General features: G+C 41.2%; 1 protein-coding gene across 13 annotated transcripts in view; it reads left to right on the forward strand.

The window, feature by feature from the left end:
* Positions 1-25,456, forward strand: part of PTPRD (protein tyrosine phosphatase receptor type D) — a 2,106,329-nt gene that overhangs the window by 1,641,904 nt on the left and 438,969 nt on the right. For all 13 annotated transcript variants that reach the window (XM_059724729.1, XM_059724732.1, XM_059724733.1 and 10 more), the window contains one exon: positions 22,002-22,169. In XM_059724729.1, coding sequence (XP_059580712.1) covers positions 22,085-22,169 — 85 coding nt within the window. In that variant the 5' untranslated portion in view covers positions 22,002-22,084. The remainder of the gene's footprint in view (positions 1-22,001; positions 22,170-25,456) is intronic.

The raw sequence follows: 25,456 nt of genomic DNA on the forward strand, positions 1-25,456 counted from the left end.
ACTCGCTTTATAATTACCTATTTCAAAGCTGTAATTGAGCATTTCATTATAAAGATGCTAATCAATCCAGAACAATACTCCAGGGACAGCACATGTATCAAGAGACATAGTCATTATAATAGAATATGCAGCAGTAACTTTCATGAATTATCATCAGTTGCTCAAGCTTTTCTGCTTTGAAAGATGAAACTCCCACAAGATGCACTGTAGCACTGCATACAGAACTCCTCTCTGGCTCATCTTCTAGACTAAAAATTTACTGAGAAAGTAGCTATTTTGTCATCAAGATTAATTCATGAAATGTCTTGATGATTATAAAAATTAAAAAGCACTTCAACCTTTTTCGTAAGCAAAGAGAAGTCAAGTCAAACATGGAATAACATCTAAGTCAAGGAAACCTAGAAGGTTCCAGTATTTCTATAGAATACCATTCATAGAAGTCCTTATTCTTAAAATTATCAGTTTCCATAGACTTTCTTAAAATTCATTGTTCTGGAGACCAGGTTTTTAATGGCAGTTTACAGATAGCAGCCAAGTTGAATATCATCTGCCATACTGTTGAGTAAGCACAAAATATTTGGTGTCTTAAAAAAGAACCTCCTAATAGTAAACCCTGCCAATCAGAAAAGTTGACCTATCCATATAATTTTATATGTGCTATAATGTGAACGTTATACAAAGTACTAATAAAAATAATATTCTAAAAAAAATTGTTGAATACAAGGAAGTTAATATGAGGGGGAAAAGGTTTCCCAATTTTAGTTCTGTAGAACCTCAAACTACACATGAGAAGCCTATTCAAATTCCTTCTCCTTTGCCTCCTGCCCCACTCCCCCATACATTTCCAATATGAACCATAAACTATTATGAACCATATATGCACATACAGCATTCAGATGATCCTGAAGTTTACCTGCTCATTGTGAGACTGGGGCTTCATCCCTGTACAAACCAGTTACTCAGTCTACCTTCAAACTTCCCTGTCTTCTTTAGAGATCCCAGACACTATTGCATTTTATTCTTTATATATGCACCAAGAACCATACAAAACAAAAAAAATTGCAGTTTCTAACTTTCTCTTATTTTCTGGTATACTGGCCAGTTTACTCTCATGGTATGAGGGAGATGACAGATGCATGATTCATAGTTTAATATACAGAGATGTTTTGCAGTGTCTAGTTACATTACTACTCAAATAAACAACATTAGCTCAATTTTTTTGTACTTTTCAATTAGCAGTTTCAGTGCCCTTTTGGTTTAAAAGGAAAATATCTGAAGCTTTAAATTATGGGTACTACAAGTTAATTGTTTAGCAATTTACAACTTTTATGAATAATTTCTTAATCTGCTTTTTCAGTGGTCATAAATATGTATTTCTTGAAGCGATATTAGATCTATTTCAAGTTAAAATACTTACTACTTCCAGTATTTAAATAAATTTAATGCGTAGGTGTCAACCATTTTTTCACATTAAATAACTTTTCTGGCAAGCAGCAAATCTAAATGCAACAGAAAAAATATTGCAGATCATAATTGCAGTTACAAAAGATGGTGTAATTAAACACCCAAGTATCAAATTAGCATGTGACATTTTATTATTCATGCCAAATAATTATGGGGTATAATCTGTAAACATGCATCACGTGTAGAAAAAAAGTATGTTCCCAAACCACTTAGGGCATAAAGTCCCAGTGAAAGATAAATACCCCTTCATTTTACTGTATAAAGATACTGACACAGAAGACAAGACACTGAAAGACAATGGGACTTGTTCCCTACACAGGTGTACTGACAGAGAAAAGGGATGTGTGACTGCAGCACAGACAACCATGACCATGCATGCATTATTCTAGCTATCCTCGATAACAGACGTGTGGCATGGGCTACAGTTCAAGATGTCAGCTGGGGTATGTTCTTTGGGCCCCAGGAGGACTTGCACTTGTATTGCTAACTTATGCTGAAGCCCATGCTGCCATTTTTTCACTGTCATTTTTGACTGTGCCAGTTAGATTAGAGCTAGATTGCTACACTTCATGTTCTGTAACTACCTTTTCACTTGTTTATGTTATGCGATAGGGTGTGTAAAAGCATTACAAATCTACCAGTGGAATCACAGTTCCATCAGTTGAAACCCTAAGGGCACGTCCAGGCAAGTGTGGATGTGGCGCCATAGACCCGTCTGCGGCACAGCTCACAACACACACCACACATATAGGCATTCCCTGCACTGCTAATTTGCAGCACGGGGTTTGTTTATTTTTTGACATTGGGAGGTCCTGTCAAAAAAATCTGTGCCTTAAAAAAAAATAGGGTGGCACACGCGGCAGTAGCATATGCTGCTGGAAACCAGAGCCTGGCTGGCCGGAGCCATATTTCAGCTGCCAGCCAGGTTCCGTGCTGCTGGATTGCCATGGCTTCAGCCCCCAGAGCCCCTCAGGGCCCCAGGTAAGGCTGCTGAAGCCAGCACCAGCCTCCCATACCCCACCCCTGCAGCGTGCAGCACGCCAGAGCATTTGTGCATGGGTGTTTCCTGAAGACAAGCAGCAGTGGCACATATTGTCTGCACCATTTGTCTCCAGGGAAATGCATGTTCCTGCTCCTCAGGATGCACCTTGAGGCTACGTCCAGATGATCGTGGCTGTGTGGTATGTGGCTCTGCAGCTTAGAGGTTTGTTTTGACTGCTGGATATCCACAGGTCCCCAGGGAGCCAAACATCCACTCACATCTCAGTGCAACCTTAATCTGCAAGCATTTGCACAGTTTTACTGGACCAAAAATGGTGGGTTTGGTAGAAACTTCTTTTGTCTCCAGTGAGGTAGAAGTGGCCTCTGGTAGAGTTTCTATCGGTTGAACAAACTCTTGCTCACTTATCTCTCCAATAGAAGCCTCCATGTTGCCCTCCAGTATACCAGCTTGCATTGATCAGGTGCTACCCCTCTCCTCTAGAAAGATGGTCTGAATCAACTCAGCTAAACTACATTGCTTTGGCTGAGCACAGATCAAACCCTTTCCTATAGCCTAGCTTCTCTCTGCAGCTGTGAAGCTGTGTATCTGGCAACCTCCCTGACCCATAGGAGGTGGGAGAAACTGACTTGACAGCACCACTACTGCTAACCCACCCCAACCCCACTCAACCCTGGACCTGGACCTAGATCCTACCTAAAAGGCAAGTTCATGTCATTGGGGAGGGAAGGGGGGGCAATGGGCTTCATTCCCTGTGAGGCTGTGTGTATGCTGTTTGTGTAGAACAAATGATGGGGCCACCAGCCCTCATCCCTGTATCTAAACAGCATAAACACGGCTGCTGCACATGAACAGAACACTTCAACTCTCCCCCCGCCACCTCCCCCCTCCCCTCCCTCATGATTCAGACTAGTATGACCTGGCTTTCACTAAGAAAGGAGCCCCCAAAGTCCCTCCTTCCCCACAGCAGCACCATACCCTGACCAAACTCACCTGACCTGCACTGGAACTGAGTCCATCAGCTGGTGCTAGAGGGGTATGGTTCCATTACAGGCTGTTGGAGGGGATATTGACAGGTTTGAAAAGATAGAAGACACACTCTGGGTCTGCTTTCCAAAACCTGGCAGTTGAGAGGAAGGGAGGGAGTTTTGTGGAGAGGGGATGTGGTCTCCTGTAGCAGACAGCTAAGAAGCCCTGACTTGTGTCCTTGGCTGCTGTCATCTGTCTTCAGGCAGCAGACTGGGAGTGTGCACTGGGGGCCCCCTGCCTCTGTCCTTTTAGTAGCATAGGCTGTCTGTAGGGCCTGGCTGGGTGCTTTGCAGTGCTTCTACAGTGTTCTACCAGTTTGGTTTCCGAATGCTCAAACTGAACTGCTAAACTTCCACTGGTTCATTTGACCGTTTGCATATACCCACTATGTCCAAAGTCCATTTCAAAACCATGCCAATCTGCTTGGTAGAAACCCTAGAAAGCACATAGTGATTAACAGAAGGCATTGTATAGTTTTCATAACAATCTAAATGACTTTAAGAATTTTGAGTTACTTTTTTTGAGAAAAACTTCAGACACTTAGGAGCCTGAGTTATACTGAAAGCCAGTAAGACAAACTTCTAAGTAGCAAAGTGGCTTTTAAAACTGCACCTTATAAAGATATATCAATATCCCCAAATTATCTTTCTGATAACTACTCTTTTTAAAGAAAAGAAAACTTGGTAAGGTATACATTAACTGATCATATATTCCCCAACTGTCTGAAATGGAGAGAAATTCATGTGATTGAAAATCTCTTTTTAAGAAATTATATGTTCATGTTCTAAGTATAGCATTGCTGTTTTATCATGCACAACTTCTTTTGTAAATAGTTGAGAAATTGAGTTAATCAGAAATTTGGGGTGAAATCATCACCCCCCCCAAAATTGTTAGGATGTTTTTGCCATTGATTTCACTCCCTAATGTCCCACACCATATGGATGACAATTCCATGTGGATTGCTTTCCCTTCTAGGTAAAATGAATTGAACATTTATTTAATTTAGTTCTTAAAAGGGAAAAAAATAGATTGAGTACTTAATTAGCAGATTGAGAAAATGTAAGAATTCAGATTTACTACTAACTGCCCTTTGGGATATTGACTTTTTTTGATCACCATGTACAATAATAGTACTATGTTTTACTATCTAGTACAAAGCATGTAAGAAATTCCACAGAATTTTTTTTAGATAGCAACATATGTTAACACTCTTCAAATATTTCACTATTTATGCCTCAGTAGTAAAATGAGTAGTTGAGATTTAGGACTCTTGTTTTTGGTTTGAACATCATAGCAGCATATTTTAAAGACCTCCAGCTACATAGAGACTGAAAAAGCAGAAATCCTTACCGTTTTTTTGTATTAAAAATATGTTTCCAAGGCAATTAATTCTCTTCCATTAGGTAAGAAAGTAATTCTAATATTTTAAAATCTTCAAACAGATTGGTGTGTGTGTGTGTGTGTGTGTGTGTGTGTGTGTGTGTGTGTGTGTGTGGTTTAGTTCTGTAGTTGTTTCACTTGGCTGGCCATTTAATGCCATGGTCATTTTTATGTTTGTATCTTTTTAGATACAAATTGCAATGCACAGTTTAGCAAAGAATCTAAATGCTGAGTGACCAAGTGCTGCAGGCTTTTGAATGACTTCTTGTTTTTCTTGGATGTGTGCCATATCTTCAAGGTGACAAACAAATTTAAGATAATGACTTCCTACTTCCACCCTTTCTTCTCATCAGTTTTTCTTATTCCTGAAGATTTCAGATTGATCCTATAGATCTTTAGTATCTACATTTTCCCCTCTAATTTGATGCACTAAATTGTGGGGCAGGAATTAATGTGTGTCTTTCTCAGAAATGGTGCCTACGTGCTAGTGAGAGCCATACTTAAAGTGCCTGAGATACTACTGGAGACAAGAGGCTCTAGGTTCAAGGACAGAACTAGTATACCTTACAGGCAAGAAAACAACTAATTGCTGAATGTAAGCACCACTTGTTTCACAAGTGTAGACAGGCATGTACTGTGGATGTCACATTACACGATCATGATTTTTATTGGAGCAGTATATCTCCATTAAAACCAATATGTCTCCATTACACTACAGCGTGGCAGGTTCCAATTCTTTTGTTTACCTCTCAGGGATACACTGAAAAAGCTCAATAGGTAGCAGAAGGTAGCTTTCTTTTTTACTGACAGTGCTCTAAATGATTAATGAATAAAACAGATTACAGAAGCAAGTAAACTAAATGTCTACTAAAGTTATTGACAGTTGTTAAAAAATGAGGACCACATTATCTGAGCCAAGGCTCTTGGAAAAGTGTAAGACATAAGGCACAGACAGAAGTGATGGTTTTCACCCAATCTGGCCCCTGAAAGTGCTCCACAGCCATGGCCAAAAACAAGTGCACAGCTGCAGAAAAAGGGGCCTGATCCCTACTGCATGAGGGTTCAGATGGTAATGCATCAAAGCAGAGTGCCTTCATTAGCTTGTATCTGCATGCACTGGGAGCAGGCTCAGCTGCATCAGCTGAGCCCTGCTCCTAGTGTTGTTTTCAGAATGGAGCAGGGGGGGAGGGAGGAGAGAGAGCTCATTCTGGGGATTGCCCAGCTGGTACTGGAGGGTGGGGCAGGTGAATTGGAGCCCCACAAGGTTAGGGGCTCCAGTCCACCCACTCCTCTGCTCCAGCATGGCTGGGGGAACCCCAGATTGAATCTACTTCCCCTGTCTTTTCCCCCTTCCATCCTGAGAGAGAACAGGAGTTGGGGGAGGGGAGAGTGCGTAGCCTAGGGAAGAGGCTGCAGACATACAGCCTCTCTCCCTGAACCCACTCCAAAGTAGAACTCAATCACACACCCTCCCGACCTAACAGCAAATGTCTGTTGGGTCAGGAAGATAGGTCTAAATCATGGTGCTTTCTGTAAAGCGTCATGAGTTAGACCCAGGAGCTGCACTTCTGCCTGTGTCTATACTGACTTAATGTTAAAATAGAAGTATCAAGCAGATGGTAGCAGAGTCGGTAAGTATTCTTTGAGAAATTGTGATGAAAAGACCATATTAGTAAATGAATGTTACTGTCCAAGGCCCTGTATTTTGCTCTTAACATGGCAAAACACCAATGGATGAGTCAGTGAAGCTGTAATATGCTCTTTACTGTGTGGCTGATTATAGCAAAGACATGACTGAGTTTGACTGCCTGGACAAAATTGTGAACCAAAGCCACTTGTAGTGGAGTTGTGTTGCTTCAAAACATAGGGAAAAGCTTACCATGGCAAATAACTACTGATGTGTTTTTGGTTTTTTTTATAAATGAATGTTTTAAATTACGATTGATAGCTGTGTGTGTGACTCTAGTTTGGGGCTGTGAAGACAGGAGTAAAAGGAATATTTAATATAGAAATAGGGAATATTTAACATTGTTTGGCAGTTAGGGCAGGGAATTCTAGCAAAATGTGGTCCCATTGTCACACAAGGCTAGAGACATAAAGTAGGAGAGCTCTTGACTTCAGTGCAGCATTTTAACCTACTAACCATATCCTTATCCTGGAACACTGCAGCTCTGATTTCTTGATCACCTGAGTTTATACCTTTCTTTGCAAAATGGAACAGGTGAGAGCAAAATGGGGGATAGAGGAAACAGAAACATGATTCTTCTAAGCATTTGTTATAGCAGTTGTACCTTAGAGACTGAGAGTTTTGTTACAAGGACCCTTAAATGCTCTGTTTCCAGTCCATTTCTCTGTAACTCCCACTTTAGTATCATATATCACACAGTGTTATTTTGACAACTACTAGGCAGATCACACCCAACCCTTTATCCTTTTTAGGTTCCTCACTACCCTGATCATTGACTCCTGTACCTGTCTCAAATGCCTCAACACTTTATTCCATTATAGTTTTCTTCATTTGCCTGTCAAAGACAGATGAAGCATGAATGACTGCTTTGGAGGGGAAATAATTTCAGCTACAGTTTTAAAATTGCTCGTTTCCCTGTTGGGTTCTTTCCTTCCTTTAAAACTCTCAGGTCCTAAACTATGGTTTTTCCATCAACATCCTTATCTACCAAAGCCTTAACAGCAGTTCTACTGAATACATGACCATATGTTTTATTACTTCTTGCCTTCATAATTCCTCCTCCTATTGCCTCTCCAAGTTTTGTATCCAAAATCTGTCCCTTCTGATTTCTGCAGCATCCCTTCTTACTTTTAGACATGAGTCCAAGCATGTGTATTAAATAACCAGTGTTCTAGCTTCATGCAGTTTCAGTGGCATGGTTCATGGTTTTATCTCTTCTTGTATTCCTAGCCAATCCTCTTGTCCTTTGACTCTTGCCTGCTCTTTTCAGAGGTGTTCCAGTGGTCGCACCTTCCTTCAGCTGTGCACCAATGCCCCAGTTTCCATGGAGCTCCAGAACCCAGGGGGTGAACAATGATGCTATTTGCCTTCCTTCTCTCTCTTCTCCCCCTACCCTGCATTCAGTGTCGAGGGAGAAGAGGGGATGAGTGTTGGCCGTGATTCTCAGGTCCTTGGCTTTGAAGTGAGTGGCTTTTCCCTCCTTTTCCTTGCTGCTGAATTCAGGATGGGAGAAGGGAGAGCAAAAGGATCAGTTATGGTCAGATCCCATGCCAGCCAGCTCTCTGAGTTCACTGGCTTCCAGGGTCATCGTGGAGGGGATGTGACTACACTCCGTTTAGCTACAGAAAGCATGTGCAGTAAGCTGTCTTCACTACATTTTCCATGCATCCAAAGGGGTATGGTTACACTCCCCTCACTGCAATCCTATTATTGGCACTGGATTTATGACCCAGATACCTTGTTTCAGGTGAACCCAAACCCTTAGACTGACCACAACTTCTCCATTCAGTAAAAGACAAATTTTATTGATACACGGATAAGAATAATGCAGCAAGACATACAAAATAACTCTCCCTTTATCCCTCCTCTTCCCCCCCCCCCCCCCAATTCTATACCTACCAGTGCTAGGGCTGTCAAAGACAGCAGGTACGTGTGGCCAGTATGCGAGCTTCACAATGTGGTTCTTTCTGGGATGTCAGATGTCAGCAGCTGAAGGTGCACCCTCTGTCCATGGTGGACTGGGGACCCTTTTCTGCTCTGAATTCCCTCCTTTTGTATCGTTTTCCTCCTTTGATGACTTAATTCCCAGGCATCATTGATTGGTCTACTTGTGGTCATCATACTGACCACATTCTGTCCTCTCAGCGTATTCCTCTGTTCTAACAAACCCATCACATGCCCACATCTTAATTTGGTTATTTACTGGTCTCCTAATTTGGTCTGTCCACCAGAACCAGAAATCCCAAGGGCTCTCCAGCTGGTCACTATGACCTAGCCACCAGAACAGTGTCACGTTTTGGGGGTCTTGGGGAACACGGTTCATGTTTTTAATTTCCTGGCCTGTGTGTCTGTTGGCTTCAGACACAGTGGGTCTTTAAGGAAACTTTGTCACTAACAGGCTTTTAGGAACCAATTAACTCTTGCCATTGCCCTGGACCATTGTTCTAATGCAATATTTACTTTACCTACAAGCCAGTTCCGAAAAGCAAGTCTCTAAATACAATTTTCTCACTGTCACCCATGGCTTTTGTCTTTAACATTAATAATCTATTCCTTGTTCTCACAACAGGATCTAACAATATACCTTCCTGTTGTCTTTTTTACTAACTCTTGTTATAAAATACAATTATAAAACCTCTTAAAAGTAAGTTGTAGACCAGTTCCTCCCCTCCATTTTTATTGTTAACAAGCATTCATTTCTCTCTGAGTGGAAACAGCCGAGGGGACTACTGGCCAGTTAGTTCAACTTCAGTTCTTCGCACAATTGTAGAGACTATCTTAAAGGATAGGTTGTCAGAGCAATTTATAGCTGTAGATTGCACAGATATACAGGAAGTAGCAGGGTTTCACAAAAATTGATCATGCTGGGACTTTGAAAATAAGGTGTTTTTTTCTTTGTTTGTTTATTTGTTTTACCCATTCATTAATGTGTCCCTTCTGGACTCTCATGTCAGATACGTATTATGTTTTTGTACTTGGGTTATTAAAATCTGAGTCCAGCAGTTTGTTTAACAGAGGTATTTAGCTTTTAAGGCAAACATTACTTTTTGTTATTTAGAATGTTTCAGTTCTAGGTTTTGTTTCTTTGAGAACAGAAATGATTTATATTTCCATCTTCACCTGTCTCATGCTTTCCCAATGTGTGGATGTTGTCATTAGTTGCCTGCATTGCTATCATTTTCTACAGTTTTACTCAGTTACTTTCCATTGCCGAATGCAAAGACAGGAGAAGGCAGTGGGAGGTTTTACTTTTCCCTTTTCCTTTCCACCATGAATGGAACTGAGGTATCAGTGTCACGAAGGATTTAAAGTAGAAGATCTGAAGCACTCATCACTCTTATTTACAGGTACAACTGTGGTTTCTTAAGTGTACTGTAGAAAAAGGACAGATATTGAGCTACATTGCCTGGTCCAGGTGATCATTTTACCAAATATTTTACTTCCCACCAAGAATGATGGCCTGTTGACTTCAGGAGATTCCCTTTGGTATCTAGAAGCAGAGTGAGTGAGAGTCTTATTAAGGAAGCTCCCACAGTGAGAATGTCTGCCGGCTTCTGTTGACTTTTGACTCCTTCTCTGAGCTTGTATGTCTTCCCCCCCCCCCCCTTTTTTTTAGTGTAATAAAAATTACAGTAGTTTACAAAGACCTTTGATGGTGCTCAAGAATATATTTTTTCCAAAAGAGCAACTATGGGCAAATATATTTTTTAGTGCCATTATGTCATATTTTAGTATGGGAAACGCATAGTGCTTTTATTGCTTCAGGAAGTTTTTGTACTTTATTATCAAATCATTTTATAATGCCAACTGCTTTTGAAAAATAACCATTGCAGTTCTCCATCTCTTCCTCTAATATCGTTGTATTGCCATCAGCAATGTTATAATAAAGTGCAGTCAGGCTAAACTAGCTGCAACTGGATTACTGTCCTGTGTACGCTCTGAATTCACTGTCTCAGTCAGTCATGCTTCAATCTGATTAGGCAACAAGTATATTGGATAATTTGGAAACAAACCTATGAAGTTAAAAGGAAAAGAAGAAAACAAAAAACAAGAACTGCAGAGTGATGCACTAAATAAAAAAAAAAAGCCTTTTGGTGCTGAAATCAGGTTTGACCTGATAACTCCAGGTTTGAAAATGTATTTCTAATGTACTGTATTACTTGTACCACCCAATAAGCTTCTATAGAGACAAATCCTGAGGCCAGTATATAGTCCATGTAAATGAACTGTGTACAGGGAGTCTCCCTGGGGTGAAGGGACAGAGACAAAATCCTCTTTAATACCCTGCACAGGCGTCTGTATATTATGCTACAAGTTATCTGGAAGAAAGAAAAATGATAGGATATGTATTTAGTGCATTCAGTCTTTCATTGGTTTTAAGTAACAAGTTAGTGCTAGCCTTAAAAGGAATATACAATAATATTGAACATGAGAGAAGTTTCTTTGTATTGAAGTCTTCAGGTAAACTCTTACTCCATTTGTTCTGGAAGAAAAACTCTAAGCAGGTCCTATTTTTCCTTGATAAAACTCAATTATATTACATTCTAGTGCTTCCTTTCTCTGAATATAGAGGAAAATGTTCTACAGTATTTTTCATAACTTTCACCAGGTTCCTATTTAGTTCAGTTCGTTGGAAAACCACTGTAATAGATTATTAAAAATATATATATATTTTTTCTAGGTTTTACCAAGAGCTTTTCCACAAAGGCACAGTGCTTTAATGATCAGTTTCATCCTGGGCTAAACTCAAGGCCATGCTAATTGGAGGTAATTACAGTTAAGCAATTTGGAGTTTTAGGTGAGTCTTAGACTGAATTGAGGACATTGGTAGAGCTTGTGTTTATCAGACTAGATTACTTTCCCTATCTTTGCATCAGTTTCCTGATAAAATTATCTCCCATTCTTACCTCCTAAAATACAGAGTGAAATCCTGACCCTGTTGAAGACGGTGGTAAAGCTGACATTTATTTCAATGGGACCTAGATTCAACCCACAGAACAGACTTTCTGTTGAAGAAATCACCAAGAAATCAATCCACTACCAGTTGCATTGGGGCAGATCCTTAACTACTGTAATTTTTTGTAATTCCACTGAAGGCAATTTCAGGTGGAGCCATGACAGTTAAGCATCTGGCCTACAAATACGAGGCTCTTAGTGTTAAAAAAAGAAAAATCTCATCTAGAATTTTTTGTACTTTTAATGTTGTTCATTTTTCCTATAGCAGCAAAAGAGCATTTTCTCCCCCCCAAACTATTTTAAAACACTTTATTTGATGTGACTAAGATGTCAGTTCTCTATAAGTATTTAAGTGTTTGACATTTTACAAATGTAGATATGCAGTTGATAGCTAATAATTTAGACCAAAAAGAAAGGGTTGTCTTTGTACAGGGAAACCACCTTCATAATGACTTATCTGAGGGAAAGTCTACTTAATGGATGTTTTTTCCTTGGATCAAATGGTTTTGCCCTTATTCAATAAAAATATGCCATTTTAATATCAGCTGTCATTTATCTGTTTCCTGTTTATTGGGAATCACTTATTTCCTGTTCTGCATAAGAACTGGAATATAGTGCTTGTCCACCCTGTATTGTTGGTAGTAGTGTAACATGGGCTGGGTAAACAGAACACATGCCCTTGGTGCTGTCTAAGGAGAGGAGCACCAGAAGGATGTGGAAAGGGGGTGCATATCAACCCGGGCCTGTTTGCTGCAATCTTCCTCACTGCCTTATGCCTGCTGCCTTGCCTTGTTTTGCTGGTACTTTTTGGTTCAAAGAATCAGCAACCCAGCCACAGGCAATGGCTTTCATAGAGCACAAAGAGTTCTAGGAATTGTAATTTTGTAGAGCAGAAGTGGAGTTTGCTGTTGCAAAATGGAGGTGAAGACCCTGATTTTTGCCACTGAATTCAGCATTTTTGTGTTTTGCTTTCTTGACATGGGCTTCAGCACCAAAAAAATGTGGTGAATGATTTCCATCAGAGGGAACAAACTCCATTACTGGTCTAGATAACTACAATTCCCAGAATATGTTGTACTCCATGACACTGTTCAAGGAAGGAGAGGAGGGGGAGAAGAGTGAGACAACTGCCCAGGGTGCATTTTTTCCATGATACACCTCTGATGACTGGCATATGTTCCCCAGTTGCAGAGTGGTACTTGTGTCCAAAACAGGTTCTGCAACTGTGGAACATGACCTCCCCTACAGGTCAGCACATAGCAGATATGTGTTTGCTGGGCTTCATTACTTCTTCAGTGTCAGTGAGCCCCCTGTTGTCACCTGCACTGGACATTGTATCAGGGAAGTCAGCTAAATTGGTCAAATTGCTACCTTTTAATATGGATCTTTTCACAGTGTAGTCAGCTCTCGAGACCCTTTCTACTAATATCTTCACTATATTAGGTTCAGTTTATAGTTCTGGGGTTGTTTCCTTAATGGCCCAGAGGGCACTGTAGCTTCTAGTGATCAAGGTTGTGTAACTTAGGGCGTGGACAGAAGTTGCATTTGTTGTGTGATTGGTCACCTGAAAGCACTGTATAGCCATGCTGTGACACATATGCACAGCTGCAAATCGCTTTAAAAGTAAATTAACCATTATCAGATGAGGGATCAAATGAAAACACTCTAGAGCACCTTAGGGAACTTGTTCCTTGGGTCAATCTGTCACATGATCAGGGCTGGGCTGATGCACCCGAGCTTTGCCCCCAGTGCTTTCTGCAGGAAGAGAGAGGGGAGGGTTGCAAGCTGCAACCTGGGGTTTGCCGAGCCTGAGCTGGGGATGTGTGGAGAGGAGCCCCGCTCATCTTTCAGTCCTCCTCTAGCCCCCTTCCCTCCCCTCCCCCCATTTCAGGCTGGGCAAACCTTAGCCCGCAGCTCGTTCTTCCTCTCTTCTCTCTTCTCCCTTTCTGCAGGCAGCACTGGAGCTGGGACGGGGGGTTGGGGCTAGGGGGATGTAGGCAGATTTTTCAGGTTTGAATGGCTCCAAAATGGAGCTCAATTTCTTCCCCTCCCCTTTCCCCTGACCCAATAGGCAAATGTCTGTTGGGTTGAGAGGGGCCATGGGCAATGTGTGGGGCCTAAGATTGGCCCTTGCTGGTCAGGGAGTGGGACTGCCCAGAGAAGTGCTGGCCAGTGCCCACCCTGAAATTGGCACCAGCCAGGGAGTGGGGGTGCCAAGAGAAGCGCTGCTGACACTTCCAGTTTTGCTGCTGGCACTTGCGGTTTTGCCACCAGCACTCCCAGAGTCTGCAGTCAGCCACTGGAGTACCCTCCCCCCGGTCAGCAATCTACCACTGGTGCCCCCCCCCAGACTAAGGAGGTACCAGTCGCCCATGAGCGGAGCCTTTAACTCATGTTGCTTTATGTAAAGTGCCATGAGTTAAAGCAGGGGCCTGCACATCTGTCAGTACCCTTGGGGGCTCCTATCTGTACCAAAGGGCAGCTGTGCCAGGCACTGTACAAATATACTAGTTACTAGGGTGAGGGAGATCAGATTTAGGTAAAACAAGTTACAAAAAAAAACTTGAGTTAAATGGCTGCTGGAGGCTAGGACTGGTTAGAGAGCCTGATCAGATTAACTCTCTAACAATAAATACTATTTCTGTTTAAAAGTTCTCAGCCACATCTCTTAACACACTCAAGTAAAGAAACAAAAAAACAACACTGCAAACAACTTTTCTAACAGATCAACTTTAAAAACTTTTTTGCTGTCTATTTGATGAAAGAACATGTTAGATACAGGACTTCAGGCAGAGGCTGTTGTTCCTTTGGAAGTATATTAGTTGCATAGGTTCCGTTTGGAAGACTCTGAAATTTATCAATGTAAAAACAATTCCGAGTCCTATTTGTTTGTAAGTCAGAATAATTTCTTGCTTTCTTAATGTGCTATATCATTTTCAGTCCTTATTGCCTTTCTATTTGTTTTACCCAGTGGTATTTTTAGTTTAGGGCTGGCTAAGTATTTTGTGACTACTGAACTGGTAAGCATTTTTTCTACCCTTTCTGACAGGGACTCAGCAGTTATTCATGTTTCTTTTTAGCCTGGGTTTGAGTATGAAATCCCAACGTTTCTTGAACAGCTGAAATGCACCAGTTTGGTGTATTGGCACTTATTCCTTAATTTGGTTCTAATGCTGTTTTAGAGATCTTTATTTATATTAGTTTACTTGCATGCATAGGGGCCTGAGTACCTGAGGTCACATACAGACATTCCATTTTGCTGAAAGAAAACCCTTTCTTTTGGGATGAGAGAGATGTACCCATGGGAATAGCTACAGTTTTGAGATTTCTTGTGGCAGCAAACTGGCTCTTCCACAAAAAGTTAGATTGGTTACTTATGAGGACAATTCTCCTTCTACCAATGTAACTTGCACACCTGCATACTTCTGTCAGGAGAAACAGACTCTGAGCATCCCATAGCCCTTCATTCTCTTTCCATCCCTCCAAGGGAGAGGGAGGGAAGGATAGCAGTGGTTCAATGACACCCCACCCAGGAGCAACCTGTCAGGGAGCCTTGTAAATGGGGTGTCATTCTCCTCAGGTGGAAAGCCTCCCAGAGCTCTGGGAATGTTCTTGCTATTACAAAAGAACCCCAGTGTGGTACTCTCCTGTCTTCAAGCCTGATTCTGGGGTCCCAGGCTTTGAATGCTGCCCCTGTTGCCCAGCTGGCCAGGTGCAGCAGGGGTTGCAGAGCCCCGCAGTCAGGAGCTAGGGCCAAGGTAGCTATCTCTACCCTGGTTCATGGTCCCTCAGGTTTTAAATACTGCGGGTGCTGCTGGGGAGCTTGGATGGGCTGCACAAAAGGTAATTTAAAACTGGGGGACTGTCTATTGACTGTCTCCCTCCCTCCAGGGGAAAGGACAGATTAAGTAATGGGCTCCTCTAAGATAGGGGTGGCCCAGGGAGCAGCTTTCTAGTGTTCCTGGGCTGGAGAGTTCTCCTGTGTAGCTTTTCAACTAAGGGGGTTGGAATATATGTACACTCAAACTCCTGGCCTAATTTTCTACTGGTAAGAAATTCTTATGGGTAGAAATGAATGTCTCTATGCAGCCTATGACTAGGGTATGGATGCATTCTTGAATTATGGATGTGTTAAGCAAGAAGGTAAAGTATCACCATTTTCTCTTATCAGTTTAATTTTTGCATGGCACTGTTCTATACATGGGACATGATTAACTTTTTTTTGCAAGAATTATGCAGATTGTTTTCCCATGCCATCTTTCTATAGACTAGTGGTGCTTAAAGTTTTATCTCTTCAGGCCAATGGCAGGGGCTGGTCTGCAGCCTGAAATGGGCCCCATGCCACCCCTACATCCTGTGCCTGCCTGGCCCCATTTGTTGAGCTCAGGGTCCAAGGCCCTCTTGATGCCCCACCCAGTCCCACACACTGGGATCAAGTTCTGGGCCTCTGCCCCACGTGCTGGGATCTGGTCCCAGGGCCCTACATCACCCTCACCTACCTCTGCGGAGTAGGATGAGGAGCCCTGCACTTCCTTCACATGGCCCCGCATACTGGGATTAAGCATTGTGCCATGCTGTATGCTTGTTTTATCATGCAAGGCCATAGCTTGTGGGGATTCCATGGGAATAGCTGAAGTTTTGATTAACTGGACTTTGGCCAAATTTAGATGCAAGCTAGATATAGAGGACTAAATTTTCTGTCATTGGAAGTTGGTCAATTAGATTTGAGCTACCCCAGCTAACCAAACAAAGAATTTGGCTTTTTTTTTTTTTTCTCGAATGGGAGCTGATATTTTTCTTCCTTGTATTCCTGTGGCTGGGAAGAGAAAGGCTATTAGTTGTTAACATTTGGAAAATGCCTTAGTGACCATTGTGATGCCTCTGCATACTTAATATTTAGATCTGGTCTTGTCAGAGGACTGTTTCCTGAATTGAAACTTACAGAGATTTTTTGCCTATTGTGTTTTCTGAAAGACCTAACCTTTCTCTTTCTGACTTCAGTTTTTGTATACCTATAAGACTTATCCCACATAGTCACGTTATTGGAGATGCTGTTGTCAGTTTGAGAATTCCTGCATCACAAGCTTTCTTTCAGAATTCACCTAGAAACTTGGGCAGTCAAAATAGTTGCATTCCTTTGAAGAAAACTTCATTTTCAACCATTATTTGACTGATTTGTAGAGTTGGAAATGCCCATGGAGGTTTTCCTTTGAAGCATATGATGGGGAATATTCTTGCTGTTGCAGAACTGATTGCGAATTTTGTCACTGATTTTAGTTGAAGAATTCAGTGGGTCTTCTCACTTTGCATGTATGGTCAGTGGTATAGAAGTGTTTATCAGTGATATAAGGATTGTCATGTATTTCAATTAGGCTGCAAGAGAGTGTGAAACCAAAATCCTTTAGCATAGTCATCTTTAAAACGTCTTCTATGTGCTTCTCTAGGCATGATATGATCTCTTGGAACTCATCTTTCAGGCTCCTACTGTGTCTCAATTTAATTTCCTTTTAAACACCTGCATCTGTTGTGCTGAATGCAGTGAATTGAACTGACTTGCAATAAAATTATATTTTTTGTTTTTACTTTTCTGCTTACCTTTGTCTCCATATCTACTTTTTTGTACGTTGTGATTTCCATGGAAAGGGGACAATCACATCTTAACTATCTGGAAAACAGCACTACAGTTTTGGTATTAAACAAATAGATTATCACTTATTACAAAGAAATTGGGGTTCAAAAGGTTGAAACTGTTCTAAGATCTGCCTTATAATACTTAGGACAACTGGGTGCCACCTGATGACTCAAATGCTCCCATGATGCCAACTGCTCTGACCTTCAGCACCACATGGTTAGGGTTTCTGAGCTATTTCATATCTGTTGTGGTTATGAGATGAGACTCCTTAGGAATCAGGATAGTTTTTCCATCATGGCCTTGGTATCGTTTAACAAGGACTATCCATCTATATTAACTGTGTATATGTTGCTTGTTTCCATCCTTTATTCTCTTTTTTATCCTCATGGTAAGTGATATTTATATAGATCAGAATAACTTCTGTGGAAAAATGTGAGGCAAGGATTTTTGTGTGTGATATCTTCTAGGTGGCCTGAAGAAGACTTCTCTGCATTCAAGCCTTGTTTAATTCTATCCCATCATGCAGTTGGTCCAGTAAAAAGATGTTACCCACAAAAATCTTTGCCTCAACATCACTCAAAAGCTACTGTGAAAAAGCTATTCCTAAATAACTCTTTCTGAATACTTCATTCTAGAATCAAAGTATCTCAATTCTAGTTTAATTAGCATACTTCCAAACTACAGTAATTATTTTGGCTTAAAGCACATTCTCTTATAGTGTTCACACAGAGTTCTTTTGGAATAGCTTAATTTGCAATTACTATTCTGGTCAATTTTATTGTGTGGACAAGGTATATGATGTAACATAGGGGTTTTGGACAGTTGAAAGATGGTCACACAGTGAATCTTGAGTGTTGCCACTGGGAGTTATAATAAAATGGCTTTGCTCTGGGCCCAAGATGGGCTTTTGAAACGGACATACCATTTAGGCAGAAGTTACTCCTATAGGCTAGGGACAGACATTCAAAAAGCCTGAATTGATTAAATATTTGCAGGCTAGGCTAAATCAATTTTGTAACCAGACTGACATCGCAGAAATGCAGGCATATGCCTGCAGTGGCTCAGGCTAGAAGCTGGGGGGCACTAGAGCAGCACTCCCTTCCCTTGCACAGAGCTGAGCTGTGGGGGGTGTAGCCAGGCCCCAGCAGGACACTGTGATTAGGGAGGGGTCCCCCCCCCCTTGATAACAGAGCATTTATTAGCTCTGTAACCAGCATTTAACACCCCATCAGAAAACAAAGCCTTGCTCATTACAAGCTCTTCTTAAACAGGTTTTTCCAAAGGAAAATGCATACCAGCCTCTTGCTGCTTTAGTATTCATTCCATCCAGGAAGAGCACACACCAACTTCAGATGCTTCTTCAGCCTGATGAAGGGTTTTTAAACCCAAAAGCTTGCTAAGAATTTTTTTTCCAACTATTTAGTTGGTCAAATCAAAGATATCAGATTTACCCAAAGATCCTTGTCTGCTTTTTCCAAAGGAAGGAATGCAGGGACATTACCATCTGAGCTGTTGATTATCTCCAAAAAGCCCTAAGCAGACATTGTCCTATCTGCCTTACACAGCATTAGCTAGCATACCACATGCTGGCTACAGTACGTGCTGTGGGAGAGAGGAAGAAGGAATCTCTGCTTAAGCAATGAGTGGTGAGAGGGTGGGGAGCAGGGCATGCGGAAGCCAGAAGAACTTGCTGTGCCTGCAAGTCTCTGCCAGAGCTGTAGCCAGGCAGCAGAGGGGAGGGGCCAACCCTGCTGTGGAGCAGAGTGCCCTGCCCAGCCCAGAGAGCATGCTGGGATGCTGAGGGTGTCTGGTTTAACTTAAACCAGCAAGGGGTCTGGGTCAGACATTGCATAAACTGGTTTGACCCAGATCAGTTAAGTCTGATACTATTTTCATCCAGGTTTATCTCAAACCGGCTTCAGCCATTTTCAACCTGGTTTATGTGCACTGAACATCTGTTCTGTTACAGGTTTAAACCAGTTTCTGATCACTTAAACTGGTTTATGTGTACTGTCTGTCCCTAGCCATAGAAGAGAATGTGGGAGAAGATACTGGTACAGGTGAAGAGAATGTTGTATTTGTTTTCTTTTCTTCCCTTACTGTTGTTTCTGCATTGACTGTTCCTTGTATCACATCTGAAATGTTTTTCTTTTGCTGAACAAGCTGTCACTTTACACAGCATATGTTTCCCAACTCAGAAGGAATAGAAGGGCGTGGCAAAGGGCCTATTTCTTTTTTTTTTAAGAGTAATACCTCATTTGATTTGTATGTTCAAACCCTGAAGACTTGAAAGGTGGGTTCCTCTACAGTTGGCTTGTGTTTAGTAAAATCAGTCTAATCCTTATAAAGTGTTGCCATAATAGTTTTTACGAATGAGGAAACCAAAACCACAGAACTCCTTTTGCTGCATTCAGTTCAGTTTAGTACACTTGTCAATGGGAAGGTCCTGGGCTGAAGCTAAGGGTTGTTGTAGGTCAAAGCTGAGGCAGAGCTGTGTGGAGAAACTTGACAGCACCTGCCTATCTCAAAGCTTGTTTCTCTCCAGTGTTATCAGCCCATCATCCACATGGCTTCACTAACAATATTTTAAAAAAAGAAGCATTTAAAAAAATAAAAACAGTTCATGTTGCTTTCCTCCTCCAAACGCTTGTGTTTTTATAGCCTAAAATACTAAAAGTCTGTAGCAAAAGCATAGGGAAGAAATATAGGGCCAAGGGTCACCTGGAGAACATATTAGTATGTTTATCTGGTTAGTTAAAGCCGTGACACTATGAAGGTGCAGAGAGAGGGAGCAATAAGGGCTTTGGGTTATGTGATTTGAGCGATAATGAATGTCACCTGGAGCACAGAGATGGGGAGTTTGGCACTACTCAGTGCTTGTGTATGTATTTAGACTGAATGGGAAGTGTGCTTTAATATCTGCAAAACACCTTATCTTCTGTTTTGATCCTCTTTTTTCCCATGTGTTGTGACCCTCTCCTTTATTGACTGGCTGCCCGTAAATGCTGAAAAATGTATTTAAAAATGCATTTAGTCCTATGAATTGTTTGAATGCTTTTAGTTTTTCCAGGTAAGTTACTGCTTTTGTATTAATGGCCTCATTGTGCTTGTTATGAGAGATTGGGGAAGGGTTTTTTTTAGAAATGAAAAAAAAAGTAAAATTACTAAACTAAGCTGGTGGTGATCGTCTTATTTTTTCTTCCCCTCCATTTTATTTATTTACCAATCGACCCCCTGCTCCCCTCCCTCCACAAAGAATGGCACCGTTTATGTCTCAGACACAAATCGTAGTGTCCGTTCTATTTCTATTGTACTCACTCACGTCAGCTTGAAGGCTTGTGTGCCAATATAAAGCTAACATTCTGTCCATGATGCAGCTGTAGTTGGAACTAGTTCAGGCCTCTCTTGTCACCCCTTCAGTCTAGTAGGAGCAAAACAAAATCACCTCTTCCCTGAAAGTGCATTTCATACATCTCCATCTTTGTGATGGCACTGGAGTCATTATGTAGCAGTTGGCTCTGCTACGCTTGCACAGACACAAATTGAGTCCGACAGGACTGATGTCTCATGGACTTTGCTGTCATTTGAAATGCTGGCATGAGGATGGTAGCGATGAAAGGGGGAACTGGTGCCTTCAGCACTTTGCCTGTGAAGATTTCTTAGATTTGTATTTTTTTGATAGCAGTAGCTGATTTGAGAGGTAGTTTTACAAAAGAGATTGAAAACAGCAGTAGATTTCTAACAGCTGCTCATCTTTTCTCTCCTTCCTTGAGTAGATTCTTTCAGCATTGCACTGTACTATAAAACAGGCTCTTCATACCACCCACAAATCTGTAAGATCTATCTAGTGGAATGATAATGAGTATAATTTTTCCTCCTCCCTTTTGGTTTTTATCTTCGCTGCATGGAAGCCACTCATGCATGTTAATGAAAAAGATAGTATCTGTTTTTCTTATTGTGCTTAGGCTAAGTTTCAGACCTGCCAAAGTATATGTCTTACAATTCCACAGAAAAGCACAATTAAATTGCAGTGTTATTTTAGTGACACAGTCAGGCTATTTTGGGATATCTCTAGTATTTCCTGTCAGAGGGAAGCATTTTTATGCTCTGTAATTTTAACATGGCTTGGGTAGGTTAGTTTAACCAAGAATAAAACAGATTTCTGCTTAAAGGCAGGTACTTGTATTATTCATTAGTGTTTTATATATCATGTGAAATTAAACTGAATTGGAACCTGGGCTCTTTTTAATTCTTTCTGTTCAGCATTGCATAATTTTAGTATACAACTAAATCACAGCAGAAATCTAAACCTCCTTGCACTTGTGGAGACTGGCTGAAAGTTTTGAACTACAAATGTAGAGCTGGCAATGTGCTAGCATTGCAAATCTAGCATTAGGACTAGTCTGAGAAGGAGATTTAGTCCTGTCATTCCTACCTGCTGCCAGGAAATCAGGTTCTAGTATGTTGTTAGTTAGTGTATTTTTATCTTGGATATTGAATCCAATCCTAAACCCTTCTTTACAGCGTGGTACCTCACTCTAGTGATATATTAAACTAATACTTCATTAGAAGTGACAGCTCATACTCATGAGGTATTACTCAAAAGGTTGTGCTAAACAGGTGAGAGAAGATTGAATGTCTGGAACATGAATTTGGGTGAAAAGATGTTCTTGGGGGCAGGATGAGCTTTGGTTCCAGCATTTTGATCATCAGTGCTAACATCTAGGCTATCTTCCTTTCTTTGGCATGCTATAGTTTCTTTTCTTACCTTTAAATTGTTTTGCCTCTGCTTGAGAATATTGTGATGGAAAAAAACAATCCCACTTAAGCATATTTCTCTTTCTACTCTACAGGCTCTGAAAACACTTCATCTGAAATTTCAGACTGGACAGGCTTGCAGTGGCTCCTAAGCCAGTGAGAACGAGGCTGCCAAAGCATGCTGGTGCCAAGCTGTCGGATGATGCACGTAGCCAGGCCAGTGGTGGTGCTCCTGTGCTTTCTACTGTACGCTGATGCTGAAAGTAAGCTTTGCTGTTTATTTGTATGGAATCCCTGGTCATAATGAAGAGTTGTTTTCAGCTGGCAGTTGCTAAAGGTCTCTGCATAATTCTCCATTTGAATAAATCTTGAGACACTGTGAGGTCCTCCCTGGCTTATTGCCAGTATTTGAAAGGGATTATTTATATGACTTCCTCACCATTTTCCCTCTAAATGCCCCTTTTCTTATGCATCTAACAGTTCCTGCTGTTCTTTTTTATGTCAGTCAATAGAGACACTACTTGTGAAATTATATAGCAAAAAAGAAAACAGAATTTTGCAAACACCGTTTACTCCTATTAGAAACTTTTTAAGTTCTTTAGAAATTTCTTCTTAAGTTTAGTAAAGAAAAAAAAAATCAATATTGAGTCCAATTAAAATTCTAGACCCATTGTAGCTGCCACAACAGCTGTTCTAATGTATTATTTCCGACAGCTGTCGTGGAGTACAGTAGTCAAACAAATCAAGCAGAACTGACAACTTTGTGGCTGGGCTAAGCATGTGGCAAATTCAGTGAGGACAAGCAGCTAAGTTCTGTGTACTGGACTAATTTTATGAAACTGGGGTTTTGGTCAATTAACTTACCAATTAATAGCAAGATAATATCTTCTTTTTAATTAGGAAATCATTAGGTCTACCTCATTTACACGTGTTCTTTCTCCCAGCTGTCCTGTGACTTTTTTGCAAAGTTAATATATGCATAAGAAAAGCTTAATTGCCTCCACTTGTTGACATTCTGGTTTACTACTAGCAGCTCAATTCACTTGTTCTAGCACTATTTTTCTTTTGGATCTTCTTGGGAACATAAGATAAGTGTGATTATCACAGCAGCTCCCCCTCAGACTCTTGAGGAAGATTGTTGCATCTTTGCAAAACAAGAATGCAGCCTAATTCAAATAATTATACTAGCATGAAGTTGTTTTAACTGAGATCAGAATTAGACACAAATTTAGTAAGAATAACTCAGGTCTCATTTAGGCTGTAGTGAAGACCTCTGTATCACTGTAGACTCCACACGGACCAAATTTCATTGGGGCAGTAGGTTTAAAAATGTTTTCATTTCTAGGTTTTACTAAAACTGTTTTATAACTGTAACCCCATGAAAGTGAAATAAATGGAAAATAAGCATGCACAAAACATACGTGTTTGTACAGTACTGACAGTTGAGAATGTTTGGGCCTTTTCCAAGTAGTTAATGACCAGCTGGGATAGTTGTGTCTAAGGGGAAGCCAAGGACATTTTAACACTTTAGGCAGAAAATAATTAACTGGGAAATGGCCCAAACATTGGATATGTATGCTGTTTTAAAACACCACTTGTTTTATCAGATGAAATCCATGCTTAGTGAACAATAAGCTTTAGCATAGGATGTAGCTTTTCTGTTTAAGATGACAGAAAACTGGTGGAGCTGAAGTGAAAAGAATGTGTTTCTATATTGCTGTTTGTTTACTAAACAGTAACTGTTTGGAAAAAGAAAATCCAACTGCTCAGACTCCCTTGTCAGCTCTATAATCATGTAAAAATAGCTTGGTTTCCTGATCTGGAATACTTCTCAGTGGGAAACAGAAGCCCTTTCCTTATACCAAGGACCCGCTTTCTTTTTTGTAAAGCTTTTTAGGGGAAGGAATTTATACCCAAGAGGCCAGTGTAGTATTATTTTCAAGCAGGCACTACTATAGCAGCACTTTAAGGATTTTAACCAGAGGCATAGTTAACATGTTTTGTGTGCTGGGAAGTCTTACCTGTCTCAGGAACTTGAAGATTTTGGCTGCTGGTGCTGTTGCATTGCTTTTTGCCCTCCCTTGGCTGCTGGTGCTGCTGCTGTGGAGTCTCACACCTGGCTGCTATTGCCATGGTGCAGGGCTGCTACTGTATGGGGTGAGGATGTTGCAGCTGCTACTGAAAAGACTCCCTAGAGAGCTGCCATTCTGGCAGCCTCCCCCCCCAAGTTGATAGTCGGGGCTGGTCCCTCAATCACCCTCTCCAAGTTATGCTCCTAAATTTAAAAATGCTTCCGGGTTGGTTTTCTAAAATCATAGCTTTCCACTTAAAACATGACACTGGGCTCTTAGCCACTCTTACTAATCATGGCTGAAGGTTTTGTTGCTGTAGAGGCATGTATTCCTAGCTTATGGTATCAGGATGTAGACTAAGGACTGTAAGGTGAATGCTTTAAAATAAGGGTGTTTTCATGCAGCAGTAATTGTTAATGGACCTGGACAGGCACTAAGATATGGTTATGGTAGGTGTGGTGGTACATAAACCAAGACAGTTATATCCTGGTTTATATAAAATGTAATTTACAGTGCCTTTAAAAAAAAAAATCCACAAATCGGCCATAGACCTACTAAGTTCTTTGACAGAGGAGCAGACGGCTCATCTGCTACACTTTTGTGTAGGTATCCTGGCAGTTAATGGGCTTTACCAGGCAGTTTCAGGAAATGAAGGGCAGCCAGACAAATAGGCATATATTAAGTTAATATCTTGAATGGGCTGATAGCAATACAGTATCAGCTATTGTTATCGCTCACTAGAGTATTTATTGCTTGGTTTTGTTAACAGTCATTAAAAAAACAGGGTGTTTAGATTTGTGACAACATGAATTAAAAGCAGGATATTTTAGAACACAAAGAAATGTTGATAAAATGTCAGTAACAAAACAGAAATGGGATCTTTACATTTTCCTTGAGAATTTGCTTCTCTAAAGAAAATTAAAATTTCTTGAACTAAACCCAGTCACATTGTGTACCAGGCATACTTCTTTACTTAAGGCTCTGAGATGACATTCAAGAGTTATAAGCAGGGATCCAGGTTTTCCATTCACCATGGAAAATGTGGTAAAACCTGGATTTTCTCATTTTTAAGGAGAAAAACCAAGATTTTCTCTTTTAAAGGAGAAAAACATGGGAAATGGTGGCCCTGCGCCACCCTAGCAAAAAGACCCCTGCTCGCCTGGCAGCAGCAGGGGAGATGGTGCGGAGTTGTGCCCCACGCTGCTGCTGCTGGGTGGGCAGGGGCACTTTGTCATGTTGGCATGGAGCTCCCAGCAGCAGCAGCTAGCTTCCCTGCCCAGCCCTGCTCTGTCCTGCTGCACTGGGTCCTATCTGCTGTCATGTGGACGCCTCAGCAGGAGGGCAACAGGGTTGGGAGCCCCAAGCCCACAGTGGACAGCCAGCACCTTCCCTCCCTACACAGGCTCCACTTTGGCCATGCTGCCTCTGGGGGAAGGCCAGAGGGACTCTGTGCTCTGTTCTGCCACAGCTGCTGCCAT

Source organism: Alligator mississippiensis, chromosome 3, assembly GCF_030867095.1.
Source record: "Alligator mississippiensis isolate rAllMis1 chromosome 3, rAllMis1, whole genome shotgun sequence".
In the NCBI taxonomy this organism is placed as follows: Eukaryota; Metazoa; Chordata; order Crocodylia; family Alligatoridae; genus Alligator; species Alligator mississippiensis.